The sequence below is a fragment of the Astyanax mexicanus genome, chromosome 21 (genome assembly GCF_023375975.1).
Source record: "Astyanax mexicanus isolate ESR-SI-001 chromosome 21, AstMex3_surface, whole genome shotgun sequence".
Lineage (NCBI taxonomy): Eukaryota > Metazoa > Chordata > Actinopteri > Characiformes > Acestrorhamphidae > Astyanax > Astyanax mexicanus.
Window position 1 is genome coordinate 35,206,576 of NC_064428.1, and position 17,272 is coordinate 35,223,847.

The 17,272-nt window shown below is 36.7% G+C and overlaps 1 protein-coding gene across 3 annotated transcripts in view; it reads left to right on the forward strand.

Moving 5' to 3' along the window:
- Window positions 1–10,629, forward strand: part of LOC103047489 (somatostatin receptor type 5) — a 28,948-nt gene extending 18,319 nt beyond the window's left edge. The window contains exons 3-4 of one of the 3 annotated variants that reach the window (XR_007427907.1): window positions 7,771–8,779; window positions 9,300–10,629. Coding sequence is in view for 2 of the 3 variants with exons in the window: in XM_022674507.2 (XP_022530228.2) it covers window positions 7,771–7,920 (150 nt within the window). In the remaining variant the exon portion in view is untranslated. Of the gene's footprint in view, window positions 1–7,502 lie in introns of all 3 variants that reach the window. The other 2 variants (XM_022674507.2, XM_015604830.3) reach the window with 2 other exon arrangements.
- Window positions 10,630–17,272: the final 6,643 nt, after the last annotated feature.

Here is a 17,272-nt window from a genome sequence, read left to right on the forward strand (position 1 = left end):
GAGTGATTAACTGCTTCTGTTGTAACTGTTTTGTGCTGCAGTGATTTAAACGTATGAAAGAACACAGAGATTTATGTCCTTCTTCCTGCTGGTACACAGTCAATTATTCCCACTTTGAAAACGCTCGGCATCCAGACACCAACCAGACACCACTGTGCTCTACCTACCTACCTACCTGTTTGTGTGTCTGTCTGTCTTTCTACCTACATACCTACCTACCTGTCTGTATGTGTGTCTGTGTTTCTGTCTGTCTGTCTGTATATGTGTCTGTCTGTCTATCTACCTACCTGCCTGTCTGTATGTGTGTCTGTGTTTCTGTCTGCCTGTCTGTCTGTATGTCTACCTACATACCTACCTGTCTGTCTGTCTGTCTACCTACCTACCTACCTACCTACCTACCTACCCACCTGTCTGTATGTCGGTCTGTTTCTGTTTTCTCTCTTTTTGCATTCTCTCACTCTCTCTATTTTTTCTCTTGTTCGTACACGCTTTCTTTCTCTCCCTTTCTAGCACTCTTTTTCTATCTATCTATCTATCTATCTATCTATCTATCTATCTATCTATCTATCTATCTATCTATCTATCTATCTATCTATCTATCTATCTATCTATCTATCTATCTATCTATCTGAATCAATTCCTCACCTCATTTCTTTCTCTTCTCCCTATCCTATGCTCGCTCTCTTTCTCTTATTAGTTCTATTTTTCTCTATCCATGCTATTTCTCTTTCTCTCTCTATGCATCCTTTCTCTCTCTCTCTTTTATGTATTTGTCTTTCTTTTTACCTTTATCACAGTCTCTCTCTCTCTCTCCTTCTCTCTCTTTCACCTCAATTAGACTCAAGACTAGACCAAGACTTGAGACATGATACAGATTGACTTTCAACAGACTCAGACTCTTTCTTTCTCTTATTCTTTCTTTTAAATTATTTATTTTTGTCGCTTCATTCAGTCTTCTTTTCTTATTTCCTCTCTCTCTCTCACTCTGTTTTAATCTTTTTATTTGTGTACTAACAGCTCATCATTAGAGTTAGAATGGTCCACTGGGGATTCCTCTAGTGGTCCCAGTGGCTGGTCTGTCTCTGTTAGTGAATAAGAACTTGATGTCCAGCGTCTCCACTCTGCCCACTGAGTTCTATTTCCAGTTCTTCCTCTTTATGAAACCAAATTAAATCAGATTTATTTGTGCAGCACTTTTGGGAACTGACGTTGTTGCAAAGACGATTTATAGAACATAAAAAATGGTTACAAGAAAAGTATCAAACAAGCAAACAAGTCGAAACAAGCCAAAGAGACAATGGTGGAGAACTGATCTAGAGTGGGTAGCACAAGATCCCAATGGTCAGTGTTTCACCAGTGTCTGGCCGGACAGGTGGGCAGTTATTAACTTGTAAAAAAGGTAAAGAGATGAATCAGTTCTGACTGGATTTACAGGGAACAGAGAATATAATCAGATTATCAGAGTGTAGTAAACTAATCTGAGGGAGCCAGAAGGTAACATAGACATGGAGGCACCCTGAAACACTGGTGTCCATCCTCTCCACCTGTGTGAATCTATCTGTTTAATATCTGTACTGAGAGCAGCAGGTCTGGATCTGACGGGTTCTTTCAGAGACACTCAGCACTTTGCTCTGTTGGTTCAGATCTGGAATCAGCAGCTTAATGTTTGTTCTGTAAAAGACGATTTATGAAGAAGCAGGTGCAGCATCGCAGTGTGTGTGCGTGTGTGTGGTATGTGATTGTACGGAGGATCAGCAGCTGGTGTGTGGAACAGTGTGTTGAGGTAAACTCTGAGCTGAGATGTTTGGAGGATTTGTTTTTTTTTTGGAATGTGTAATTTTGACCTAATTCCAGAAATACAGGCTTTATCCGGAACGCTGCCTTTTTACTGAAGGAATTCCCGGAATAATTCTGCATGCAGTACCGGCCAGAATTACATGGATTTGCCCTCGACTCACCCCATTCTTCTTTCTTTCTCTCTCTGTCGTTATCTCTCTTTCTCACTCTCTGTTTGTTTCTCCTATTTTGTAGATGGCCAGTATTTAGTCTTTCTAGGAGTATACAAATAAGTACTTAGTATTTTTAGAAACCCAATATTGAGTATATAGTCTTTTTTAGGTATATACTTATAAGTACACAGTATTTTGTAGATGCCCAGTATTTAGTTCGTAGTCTTTCTAGGAATATAATAATACAAACATAGTATTTTTAGATGGCCAGTATTTAGTCTGTAGTCTGTCTAGGAATATACTAATAAGTACATAGTTATATTAAATACCCAGTATTTAGTCCGTAGTCTTTCTAGGGATATACTAACAAGTAAATAATATTTTTAGATACCCAAAGTTTGGTACATACAGTTGTGGTCAAAAGTTTACATACACTTGTAAAAAAACATAATGTTATGGCTGTCTTGAGTTTTCAATAAGTTCTACAACTCTTATTTTTCTGTGATAGAGTGATCGGAACACATACATGTTTGTCACAAAAAACAGTCATAAAATTTGGTTCTTTCATAAATTTATTATGGGTCTGCTGAAAATGTCACCAAATCTGCTGGGTCAAAAATATACATACAGCAACATTAGTATTTGGTTACATGTCCCTTGGCCATTTTCACGTCAACTAGGCGCTTTTGGTAGCCATCCACAAGCTCCTGGCAAGCTTCAGGTCGAATGTTTGACCACTCTTCTTGACAGAATTGGTGCAGTTCAGCTAAATGTGATGGTTTTCTTGCATGAACCCGTTTCTTTAGCACTGTCCACATGTTCTCAATGGGGTTTAAGTCAGGACTTTGGGAAGGCCATTCTAAAACCTTAATTCTAGCCTGGTTTAGCCATTCCTTTACCACTTTTGATGTGTGTTTTGGGTCATTGTCTTGTTGGAACACCCAACTGCGCCCAAGACCCAACCTTCGGGCTGATGGTTTTACGTTTTCCTGCAGAATTTGGAGGTAATCCTCCTTCTTCATTATCCCATTTACTTTCTGCAAAGAACCAGTTCCACTGGCAGCAAAACATCCCCAGAGCATAATACTACCACCACCATGCTTGACAGTAGGCATGGTGTTCCTGGGATTAAAGGCCTCACCTTTTCTCCTCCAAACATATTGCTGGGTGTTGTGGCCAAACAGCTCAATTTTTGTTTCGTCTGACCAGAGAACTTTCCTCCAGAAGGTTTTATCTTTGTCCATGTGATCAGCAGCAAACTTCAGCCGAGTCTTAAGGTGCCTTTTCTGGAGCAAGGGCTTCTTTCTTGCACGGCAGCCTCTCAGTCCATGGCGATGTAAAACACGCTTGACTGTGGAGACTGACACCTGTGTTCCATCAGCTTCCAAATCCTTGCAGACCTGCTTCTTGGTGATTCTTGGTTGACTCTTGACCATCCTGACCAATCTCCTCTCGGCAGCATGTGATAGCTTGCGTTTTCTTCCTGATCGTGGCAGTGACACAACTGTTCCATGCACTTTATACTTGCGTATAATTGTCTGCACAGTTGCTCTTGGGACCTGTAGCTGCTTTGAAATGGCTCCAAGTGACTTCCCTGACTTGTTCAAGTCAATAATTCACTTTTTCAGATCCACACTGAGTTCCTTTGACTTTCCCATTGTAGCTTTTGTAGCTGAGTCTAATCACTGGGTCAAATGAGCCCTATTTAAATGGGCTCATGAGAAGTCAACAGCTGTAGTCAATCAGAATCACTTACAAGAAGTGAAGAGGCCATGACATGAAGCTAATTTGATTGACACAACTCGCTACATCACCAAAATTGACAAATTTTGTTGCTGTATGTATATTTTTGACCCAGCATATTTGGTGACATTTTCAGCAGACCCATAATAAATTTATGAAAGAACCAAATTTTATGACTGTTTTTTGTGACAAACATGTATGTGTTCCGATCACTCTATCACAGAAAAATAAGAGTTGTAGAACTTATTGAAAACTCAAGACAGCCATAACATTATGTTTTTTTACAAGTGTATGTAAACTTTTGACCACAACTGTAATATTTTTAGATACCCGGTATTGAGTTCATAGTATTTTGTAGATGCCCGTCATTTAGTACCTAGTCTTTCTAGGAATATGCTAATAAGTACATAGTATTTTTAAATATCCAGTATTGAGTACATAGTATTTTGTTGATGCTCAGTATTTAGTATGTAGTCTTACTAGGTATATACTAATAAGCATATAGTATTTTGTAGATTCCCAGTATTTTGCACATAGTCTTTCTAGGAATACACTAATAAATACAGAGTGTTTGGTAGATGCCCAGAATTTAGTATGTAGTCTTTCTAGGAATATACTGATAAGTACTTAGTATTTTTAGATACCCAGTATTTAGGACATAGTATTTTAGATACCGAGCATTGGGTATATTGTTGTTTGTAGATGCCCAGTATTTTGCACATAGTCTTTCTAGGAATATACTAATAAGTACTTAGTATTTTTAGATACCCAGTATTTAGTACACAGTATTTTAGATACCTAGTATTGAGTACATAGTATTTATTAAATACCCAGTATTTCGTACATAGTATTTTTCGATATCCAGTTATTGAGTACATTGTTGTTTGTAGATGCCCAGAATTTAGTATATAGTCTTTCTAGGAATATACTAATAAGTACTTAGTATTTTTAGAAACCCATTAGAGTATACAGTCTTTTTTAGGTATATACTTATAAGTACAAAGTATTATGTAGATGCCCAGTATTTAGTACGTAATCTTTCTAGGAATATAATAATATAAACATAGTATTTATTAGATACCCAGTATTTATTACATCGTTTCATTTTCTCTTTATCTTTCCTATGCTCTTTATTTCGATCTTTCTCTCTCTCTCTCTCCTTCTCTTGTTCTGTCGCTTTGTCTAACTCATTTTTCTCTCACTCTTATGTATTTTTCTATCTCTCTCCCTTTCTCTCTCTCTCTCTCCCTTTCTCTCTCTCTCTCTCTCTGGGCGAGTGAGGCTGGTTTACAGGGTGTTGGATTATTAAATCAGTTTTAAAGTCTTGTTCTTGTCTATAAAGCAGTCAGTCTGGCTGGTCTCAGGTCAGTGTTTACGGTTATATAAATCATATTTATAAACCGTAGATAAGAGCGGGGAAAGAGGAAGTGCCTGGTTTAGGCTCCGCCCACCCAACCATCCCTTTCTACCACCTGTTACTGGACGGTCAGCTCCACCTGGTATATTGTGAGGCCAGTATACTGTAAACACACTGTTACATAACAATACACTAATTACAGCATACAGTTATTTTATATACACTATTTCTCACTCAGAGCTCAGTCAGATAAGCAGATTCAATAATGCTTTTACTAAAATGCAGTTTGTTCTAGAAATGATTAAAGACTTAAAAGGAATGGAATAATTATTTTCAGTCTGCAGAGTTTATTAATCTCATAATAAGCTCCCTCACAGAGATATTACACCAGATACATATAAATACACTGTGATACTAAATACCTAGTATTTATTTTTTTAGATAAATAGTATTTTGTATGTAATACTAACTAATGCAGGGTATATAGTACATTATAGATACACAGTATTGAGTAAATAGTCTACTACGATACTAAGTATTTAGTACATAGTCTTTCTTAGATACTGAGTTTTAGTACATAGTGCTTCGTAGATACCCAGTATTTTGTACATAGTATTTTTTAGAGTAGAGTATAGTTCAGAACAGTTGAGTAGAGTTGAGAAGGACTGAGTAGAGTTGAGAAGAGTTAAGTAGAGTTGAGAAGAGTAGAGTTGAGAAAAGTAGAGTTAAGTAGAGTTGTGAAGAGTTGAGTTGAGAAGAGTTCACTAGAGCTGAGAAGGGTTGAGAAAAGTTGAGAAGAGTTAAATTGAGAATAGTTTAGCATTGAGAAGAGTTGAGTACAGTTGAGTAGAGTTTAGAAGAGTTGAGTAGAGTTTAGAAGAGTTGAGTAGAGTTGGGAATAGTTGAGTAAGAGTTAAGTAGAGTTAAGAAGGGCTGAGAACAGTTGAGAAGGACTAAGGACTGAGTTGAGAAAAGTTAAGTAGAGCTGAGAAGAGATGAGTAGAGTTAAGAAGGAGTTGATAGGATCAGAGAAGGGTTGAGAATGGTTGAGAGGAGTGTAGTAGAGTTGAGAAAGGTTAAGTAGAATTAAGTAGAGTTAAATAAAGTGTGTAGGTAGCATGCAGCAGGTAGGAGAACAGCTATACAAAGCTGTGAACTGAGCTTTTAGAAGGTTAAAACAGTTAAAGATCCTCCAGATAACGACATTTATCACCTGATCACACAAACACACACAAACCTGTTTCACTAATGGAAACTTTACAACCGTACACACACACACACACACCACTGTTTTACTCTAAATACAACATCAGAGCTTCAGCCCTTATACAGAGAGAGAGAGACAGAGAGAGAGAGAGAGAGACAGAGAGAGAGTTTTATAACGTTAGCTGTGTAGAATTCATGCTTTCACTTAATAGCTGTTGTGAGTTGTAAAGTAGTGAAGAGGTAGAGTTACAGGGATACAGTGAATATTTGAGTAATGTTCTAATCCAGATCACACAGTTTTCATTGATCGCCCACAAAAACTCAGCTCTGAGGCAAATCGGGGATCTTTCAGTAACGTAAACTATTGAAAGATGCTCGCCGAGCCGTCGGTGACTCAAATATTTGGCATGCTAGATATCTGACCCAGTCGGTGAATGGGAGTAGCACTTACAGCCAATGGCATTACAGAAAAAGAGAGAACCAGTGTTCCAAAACACATCTCCTGCTTTACCAGAGCCATTTTTGGAGAGTCTGATGTATGTATAATATATATATATATATATATATATATATATATATATATATATATATATATATATATATATATATATATATATATATATATTATACTTTCATTTATTGACTTTTGATTTACAATAGACAATAAACAAACATCCCCCCACCCTCCCCATACCCATTGCACTAACTGGAAGCGGCATTTTTAGAAAAGACAGAAAAGTCACAAAAAAACAAACATTTAAACCTGCATTTTCCTATATATACAACAGAGAATACAATAATCCAAAACATGCAAAAATCTGTAAATAAAATAGCATTACATTCCTGTTTTCCTGAAGCTACCTCATATGTATAAACCACAGTGTGTAACAGTCATTTGTAATTACTAGGATGATTAATGCGTGGGGAGGTCTGACAAGAGATTCAGAACATTCACATATATAATATTTGTGTGGTTTTAGTTTAAGCAGACTGTGTTTGTCTGTTGTTGTGACGTAGATGAAGATCAAACACATTTAATGACCAATTTATGCACAAATCCAAGTATAATCCCAAAGGGTTCACATACTGTTTCTTGCAACTTTTAAACAAGGAAATTGGCACATAGGACATAGAATACACATAATGCACATTAACACACACACACACACACACACACACACACACACACACACATTTACAGCATTAGTGGTTCCACCGTGTGTGTCCTGTTCTGTGTGTTTCTGCAGGACGTGCAGTTGGAGCCTTGCTCTGGTGCGACGCAGGAGCCCCAGTCTGCACATCTCAAAGTGATTGGCCAGTCCACGCTTTAAACCCTGCTCTCTCTCTCTCTCTCTCTTTTCTCTCTCATTCTTCTCTTTTTTCTTCTTCTTGTCTGTCTGTCGTTCGTCCTTTATTCTTATCTCTCTCTCTCTTTCTCTCCCTCTTCTCTCCCCCTCCGTCCGTCCGTCTGTCTGTCTCTCTCTCTCTCTCTCTGACGCGCTCTGCTGTTTGAAGGTGTGGCCTCGAACCCCGACTCCGCCCTCGACGTCCCCGGCGACTCCGCCCTCGACGTCCCCGGCGACTCCGCCCGCTCGCAGAGCACAGCTCCGCCTCCACCAGGCGCCATCCACCGCTGCGATGGAGAGCTCCAGCTACGACCTCTGACCTCATACAGCCACCGCCATGCAATGCTACAGCCGTGGGGGTGGGGGGGGTGGGGGGTTGGGGGCAGAGCCTCGTCCTGATTGGAGGAGGGAGGATACTGCGGACGAACGATTGGACGTTTGGATGAAACGAATGGAAAGAAGAGAGAGAGAGGAAAAGAGAGAAAGAGAAAGACTTTCTCTGGAGGTGGAGGTGACTTCCTGTGAAGTGCATTGAAGTGAACTGCATCGTTTTAAAGGGGCTGTCAACTCAACGTTGCTAATATTAACCCTAAATAAACATTATTAATTAATTATTAAATACTAATGATCTTAAATATCGTAAAATATCCTTATAAGGACTGTGTGGCCATATAAGGCCAGGGACGTAGCCGTGGCGATAGCAAACAATAAAATACAACAAAACAAAAGCAGTGTTTGAATTTTTAAAAGCTCTTTATTTAATATTTTACGTGTAAAATTAATTTTATACGGAGGTAAAGTTACGTCAGCCTGGAGTTTAAGTGTGAAATTTGTGAAATGTATCAGTCATGCCAACATTGTTAGCATTAGCTAAATCTCAGATAAAATGTAACGTTATAAGAACATTCCCGGAGCGTTAGCATGTAGCGTTACAGAAATCACGTTATTAGAATGTTTTTAACATAACATTCTCAGCCAGATTCATACATACATACTCACAACGTTATGGAAATGTTAAAAAACGAAAACTAAAAACACAAAATCAAAAAACATTGACACTAGTGATGTTGCAATGACGTTACTTTAACCCTAAAAACATAAAAAAAAAAATGGTTAAATGTTCTAAAAACATAAAAAAGGTACAGATTGAACATTCTAAGAACGTTAATAACTGTAAGGTCCAGAAAACGTTCCACTGAACAAACATAGTTTTGCATTTAAAGCAGATTAAACAATGTGGATTGGGTATTATTATTATTATTTTACTCATGGAGTTTATCGATATTTATACAGTATATACTGTACTTTCTATACAGTATATACTATATATAGACAGAGTGCCCAGCTCTACTTTAAGCAGGGAATTGAGTGGTCCAGCATTCTTAAGCACATCTACTATGACATTCTACTAGGAGATTGATGGTTCGAATCCCAGTCATGCAGCTTTGCATCAGCTGCCGGAGCCCTGAGAGAGCACAGATGGTGCTCTTTCCCTTTATCACTCCTAGGGTGATGCTGATCAGCACAAGACTGCATCTGTGAGCTGTTGTGTCGGAACCGAGTCCTCCGAAAAGAGGATTAGTGATGTTGCAATGACGTTACGTGAACCTTAAAAAAATAAAAAATGTTTAAATGTTCTACAAACAACCAAAAAAATTGTACAGATTGAACATTCTAAGAACGTTAACTGTCCCAAAGGTCCAGAAAACGTTCCACTAAACAAACATAGTTTTGCATTTAAAGCAGATTAAACAATGTGGATTGGGTATTATTATTATTATTTTACTCGTGGAGTTTATCGATATTTATACAGTATATACTGTACTTTCTATATATAGACAGAGTGCCCAGCTCTACTTTAAGCAGGGAATTGAGTGGTCCAGCAGTCTAAAGCACTTCTACTATGAGATTCTACTAGGAGATCGACGGTTCGAATCCCAGTCATGCAGCTTTGCATCAGCTGCCGGAGCCCTGAGAGAGCACAGATGGTGCTCTTTCCCTTCATCACTCCCAGGATGATGCTGATCAGCACAAGACTGCATCTGTGAGCTGTATTGGAACCGAGTCCTCCGAAAAGAGGCGGAGTCTGACTTTACATGTATCGGCATCACTAGTGATTGAGGATATATAGCTGAGTAGCTGCTGTATAGGTGGGATAATTAGCAAGATAATTTAAAGGGGGAAAAAATGAGAGAAAATAATCGTAGAAATAAGTCTTTTAAAAAAAGCAGTGAATTGATCAGACTGTGCTCTTCTGTTAGTAAGTGTGAACAGGCTCTGCAGGAATGCTGACTTTGACGTGTCTTTTCTACAGCTGTTAAAATGTCAGCTGAAACTCTGAAAGCTCTGGTTCTTTTGTGGTTCTTTTAAAGCTTTGGTTGGTGGGCGCTGTGGATCAGGCTGAATTGGTTTGCAGGTTTGGGGTTTTGACATTTTGACATTTTCACATTGTGATAACCCGGTCCAAAAATGTCAGAGTGATAGTGACGGTCCGGGAGGTAAAAAATTTAAAAGGAAGTTATTATTAGAAAGTTTGAGCAGACCTACTCACACTCTAATACTGAGAGTTTTAGCTGAACACAAGTTCAGCTCTCTCAGGGCTCCGGCAGCTGATGGCAAGCTGCATGACCGGGATTCGAACCATCGATCTCCTGGTAGAATAGTGCTTCAGACTGCTGGACCAATTCCCTGCTTAAAGTAAAACTGGGCACTCTGTCTATATATAGAAAGTGCAGTATATACTGTATAAATATCAATAAACTCCATGTCTGTAATTGGGTGTAGATTGCCAGTTGTGCTCTCCTTGGGCTCTGGCAGCTGATGGCAAGCTGCATGACCGGGATTCGAACCAGCGAGCTCCCAATTATAGTGGCAGTGCTTCAGACCGCTGGACTACCCATCGCCAATGGTCGTTCCATTTCTGAAGTTCTGAAGTATTTTACGTTCCTTATGTTTTCTAGGAATACACCATAGAAGGTTAAAATTACCACCCCCAGTGGACAGCGCAGTGCACTGAAAAAAATGATGCTTTAATGATGTTTTAGTTAAAAATATTTACATTTCAGGAATTATAATATATTTTATAAGTCATTAAATAATTTTTTGTAAAAGCCAGTGTTGTTAATGACAGACTTGATTAAAATCTGGTTAAAAACAAGTGAAGGTTTTCATAGATTCGGTTTATTAATAAACTGGCATCAAGACACAAGTTAGACAGACGTTGCATTTAAAATGAAACTGGTTTAAAATCAACTTAACTTATCTTGTGAAAACCAAACATTACACAGATGTTGAATTTTGGTTAGAAATCAAAATAATTCATCAGAAAATTACATTGTGTAGATTTTAAGCTCCAATGTTAGACAGATGTTGTATTTTTTTTGGTTGAAAAAAGAACAACATTGGGTTAACTTAGCCCTTGTGTGGTGTTCGGGTCTGTGGGACCCGTTTTCATTTTTCATCAAATGATACTAAAAAAATATTTTTTCTAACTCAAACTCATTGGCATTGGCTCATTTTTTATGAAAAACATATATCAAAACACATTTTCCATAAACACACACTGTACACCCCCCCCCCCCCCCACACACACACACACATTTATATTACATACAGTATGTTTGGCCAAGGGCTAATAAACATTGCTTCATTTGTAAATTTGAAACTAAACAAAGTTTCTACTCATATCTTGAGTTTAATTCATTTTCTTTTACATTTTATTAAAAAACTAATAATAAAAAGAGTAGCACTTTTTGAAAGAAATGTAACATAAGAAAGGTAAAGGGCAAATATTAACCATGTAAGCTGTTTATATTGCTTGCAATTTAGGTGAAGCAAGCATGTGTAAAGCATTTTAATGTAGAATTGCTTAATTTTGCTGAATTAAATACAAGTAACAAAGTAAACGAGTAACAAAAATATGAACACCACACAAGGGTTAAAAAGCCAATGTTAGACAGACATTGCATTTAAAATGAATCAGAGTCCAGGTTCGCTTCACTAATATTGGTTTAAGAGTCATTAGTAGTTTTAATAGTTTATTGGTGAATTAACCGTGAGCATTTAAACAGTTCACTATAGTTAAAATCAATATTCTGATTATTAGAATTGGGTTGACAGCCCTTTTAAAATAAATCACTCTGTTTAATCACTCAGCATGAATCAGCAGCAGCTTATCTCCCTCTCTCTCACACACTCACACACACACACACACACACACACACACACACACAGCTATAAGAATGCAGACCTCCGCATCTTCTGCTGCTATTGACTGACTGGCACCCAGTTCCTGCCGCTCGGTGACCTTCCGCGTGACCCTCCGCGTGACCCCACTTTATTACAGACGTCACATCTCCTGCTTCATTATTTCTACTGTGGTTCTGAGCTCCACCTGCTCCACAAATCCACGATCCTGTAGAACTCAGTCCTGCCCCTCGATTTTCAATTTTAACCCCTGATTTTTAACTTTAGCACTGTTAGCTAAGAAGATATGAAGATATGAAAAAAGTTTTTATTTTAACCTAATTTTAACCTAAAAATGAAGTCTGCTCACTTATCGCAAATGTATCTGATCAGTCCCGGCATGTCTGGAGTCTAAAAAGTAAAAAAAAAAAAAAACAATCCTTAATTGATAAAGCTGAATAATCCACCTTAAAAATACTCATTTTTTTAAAAGTGTTCATTCATTACGATGGTTTTTGTTCTGCCCAGAATGTCAGAAAGATGTTAGTTGGATTGATAAGGTTGCTCATGTTGAACAGACGTGGATTTTTTGTAAAAAAAATAAATAAATAAATAAAATAAAGTAGGTCACTTATCTGTTAAAAAACAACAACATTGGTTTGACTTAAACATCAGATAAACGTTCAATTTAATCAGACACTGATTTTTGACTGAACGATGGGTTCCAGACAGAGAGTGCTGTGGTTCTGAGAGCTTTATGAGGTGTGTGGCCTTAATGTGATGTGTATATATATATACAATGAAACTGAAACACCTGTCATCATTTTAGTGTGGGAGGTTTCATGGCTAAATTGGAGCAGCCTGGTGGCCAATCTTCATTAATTTCACATTGCACCAGTAAGAGCAGAGTGTGAAGGTTCATTTAGCAGGGTAAGAGCACAGGTCTGCTCTAAATATTACAATGCACACAACATTATGGGGGACACACCAGAGTTCAAAAGAGGACAAATTGTTGGTGCACGTCTTGCTGGAGCATCTTTGACCAAGACAGCAAGTCTTTGTGATGCATCAAGAGCCACAGTATCCAGGGTAATGTCAGCATACCACCAAGAAGGACCAACCACATCCAACAGGATTAACTGTGGACGCTGTAAGAGGAAGCTGTCTGAAAGGGATGTTCGGGTGCTAACCCGGATTGTATCCAAAAAACATAAAACCACGGCTGATCAAATCACGGCAGAATTCAATGTGCACCTCAACTCTCCTGTTTCCACCAGAACTGTCCGTCACCACAATAAATTATTGTGCTCTAAAACCAGGTGTTTCAGTTTCATTGTCCAACACTCTGATGGTTTGGGTGGAGCTGCCTGAGAGAATAAAGGTGGAGGGATTCATTATTAATGATCCCCTTCATGATGTAAAGCTGACTGTAGGAGGTGTAGTTAAGTGCCTTTTCCCAAAAACAAGGAGAATTTACAATATTATAACATTATAACATGATTTCAATTCTGAGTTCTAAGTGTAAACGTTTTGGCACCTGATCAAACCTAATTCACTTTATATATGCAGCTCTGGAGAAAAATAAGAGACCACCTAAAATGATGAGTTTCTTTGATTTTACCAAATTGAAAACCTCTGGAATATAATCAAGATGAAGATGGATGATCACAAACCATCAAACCACCAAACTGAACTGCTTGAATTTTTGCACCAGGAGTAAAGCAGCATAAAGTTATCCAAAAGCAGTGTGTAAGACTGGTGGAGGAGAACATGATGCCAAGATGCATGAAAGAAAACTGTGATTAAAAACCAGGGTTATTCCACCAAATATTGATTTCTGAACTCTTAAAACTTTATGAATATGAACTTGTTTTCTTGGCATTATTTTTGTTATTTTAGCCATTTCTTATTTTATGCAAATAAATGCTCTAAATGAGAATGTTTGTATTTGGAATTTGGGAGAAATGTTGTCTGTAGTTTATAGAGTAAAACAATAATGTTCAATTTATTAAAACATAAACCTATAAATAGCAAAACTGAAGTGCTCTCTTCATTTTTCCATTATTTTTTCAACTAAAAGTTAAAAAAATGTGCAAATATTTAGGGTGTCCAAACTTTTGCACACAGAGACAAACTCCTGGTCTTATATTTAACCCCCCACCTATAAAAACCTACAGAACACATTCCTACAGTATTTTATTCTTCAGCACTGAATCCTGAACACAGGAGTCCACTGCTATTGTTGCCTTCAGGAAATTGGTTAAAATAAACGTTTTCTTGAGAAATGTTTTTTTTTTGTTTGTTTTTTTCCTTTTTCCCCCCAGTTTTTGTTCTTGTTGCCGCAGCCCAGCAAACACCAGACATCTATTTGTCGTTACTTAACTAAAGCCAACAAAATATCAGTGTCATCTGCTGCCATTGATCTACATCAAAATGATGTTTTGTTGGCGTTTTTTTGGACATTGTTCTGACGTTTTCCTAATTTTTTTTTGTCACCTGTCAATCATTAACCTACATTCAACCTGATAGCAACATCTGTAGATGTTGGTGTTCAGCTGGGAGGAGATTAAAAAGGAAGAGAAAGTAACTCCTCCTCTTTATGAACTTTATAAAATGATCCCGGCGCTTGTTTGTTGTGCGTCTGCTGAAGTTTGGATTATATTTTGTGTTTGTGTGTTGCTCTTTGTTGATGATATAGAGATTATGTATTGCACTGTTGATGTTTATATGTGCCTGTCTTTCATTACAACACATACAAACACAGATTCCCACATTTTAGTGGCTTGTGTTCATTCTGATCCTCGACAATCAGACAGAAAACATCCCATCAGAACCATCTGACTTTCTGAATTCGTCGTTTTATTCTGTACAAATTCAAAAATTCACAGCTTTTAATTTTGCAATGGAGCAAGAAAGAAATGCAACCCATAAAATAGGCGTTAAATAAAAGTTGATTCATCCAACGCAGAACCATTTAAACAACGTTAATTTTAGACGTTGATTCAACACATACAGATCCAAGATCAACTGCAGTCAAAACCCATTCAAATTAGATGGAAAAACAACCTTCAACCCGTTCAACATTGTGCAGATGTTAAATAATAGTAGGAAGTAAAAATCTCAAATCTCAAATCTGTCAAAAAAACAACGACATGGGATTCACGTCAAGATCCAACGTTAAAAAGACGTTGAATTTTAAGTCTGATATCTGTAATTGGTTAAGATCAAGGTTCCAACATTTGCCAGATGTTCAGTTTTGGTTACTTAAAACTGAGAGTGACTTAGAATCAAAAATACTAGTAGATCAATATCTAACAACCTTAGAATTTCACGTTGTGTATATGTTGAATCAACAATAAAGTGCACATATACAGATCCATTTAAACCAGATGGTAAAACAACCCCCTTTCAACATTGTGCAGATGTTAAATATGAGTCGGAAAAAATACATGGGATGTACATCAAGCTCCAACTTCAGAAAGAAGTTAAATTTTAAGTCTCATATCTGTAATTGGTTAAGATCAAGGTTCCAACATTTGCCAGATGTTTAGTTTTAGTTTTTGTTATTTAACATTCACTCTAGCTTACACCTGATAATACTAATATATCAACATCTAATTTCACAATGTGTATATGTTGAATCAACACTAAAGTGCACATATACAGATCCATTTAAACCATATGGTAAAACAACCCCCTTTTAACATTGTGCAAATGTTAAATATTAGGAAATACAAATCTCAAATCTTAAATCTGACATGGGATTTACATCAGCCTTCAACATTAGAAAGACGTTACATTTTAATAGAAGTTGAAAATCTCAAGCATTGTACAGACATTTTTGGTTGGAAATCAAAGTCTTATATCTGTAAAAAAAAAAAAAAAAAAAAAAAAATCAACATTCAGATAAGATCAAGTTTCCAACATTTGCTAGATGTTCAGTTTTGGTTACTTTACACTGACTGTGACTTACAATAAAAAATACTAGTAGATCAACATCTAACAACTTTAGAATTTCACATTGTGTTTCTGTTGATTCAACACTAAAGTGCACATATACAGATCCATTTAAACCATATGGTAAAACAACCCCCTTTTAACATTGTGCAAATGTTAAATATTAGGAAATACAAATCTCAAATCTTAAATCTGACATGGGATTTACATCAGCCTTCAACATTAGAAAGACGTTACATTTTAATAGAAGTTGAAAATCTCAAGCATTGTACAGACATTTTTGGTTGGAAATCAAAGTCTTATATCTGTAAAAAAAAAAAAAAAAAAAAAAAAAAATCAACATTCAGATAAGATCAAGTTTCCAACATTTGCTAGATGTTCAGTTTTGGTTACTTTACACTGACTGTGACTTACAATAAAAAATACTAGTAGATCAACATCTAACAACTTTAGAATTTCACATTGTGTTTCTGTTGATTCAACACTAAAGTGCACATATACAGATCCATTTAAACCAGATGGTAAAACAACCCCCTTTCAACATTGTGCAGATGTTAAATATGAGTCGGAAATACAAATCTTAAGTTGCAAATCTTTTAAAAATACAACGACATGGGATTTACATCAAGATCCAACATTAGACAGATGTTGAACTTTTAAGTCTCATATCTGTAATTGATTAAGATCAAGGTTCAAACATTTGCCAGATGTTTAGTTTGTGTTGTTTAACACTCACTCTGACTTTCAAATAAAAATGTAGCAACATCTAAGAACTTTAGAATTTTGTGTTGATGTTAATTCAACACTAAATTGCACATATACCGACCCATTTAATCCTGATGGTAAAACAACCCCCTTTCAACATTGTGCAGATGTTAAATATTAGTAGGAAATGAAAATCTCAAATCTAATATGGGATTAACATCAAGCTCTAACGCTAGAAAGACATTGAATTTTAAGTTTTAGATCTGTAATTGGTTAAGATCAAGGTTCCAACATTTACCAGATGTTTAGTTTTTGGTTACTTTCAACCTTTCGCCTTTCAACATTAAACAGCTCTGGAAAAAAAAAGAGTTTCCTTGATTTTACTAAATTGAAAAGCTCTAGAATATAATCAACAGGAAGATGGATGATCACAAACCACCAAACTGAACTGCTTGCATTTTTGCACCAGGAGTAAAGCAGCATAAAGTTATCCAAAAGCAGTGTGTAAGACTGGTGGAGGAGAACATGATGCCAAGATGCATGAAAGAAACTGTGATTAAAAACCAGAGTTATTCCACCAAATATTGATTTCTGAACTCTTAAAACTTTATGAAAATGAATTTGTTTTCTTTGCATTATTTGAGGTCTGAAAGCTCTGCATCTTTTTTATTGTTATTTCAGCCATTTCTCATTTTCTGTAAATAAATGCTCTAAATGATTAAAATATTTTTATTTGGAATTTAAGAGAAATGTTGTCTGTAGTTTATAGAATAAAACAACAATGCTCATATTACTCAAACATAAACCTATAAATGACAAAATCA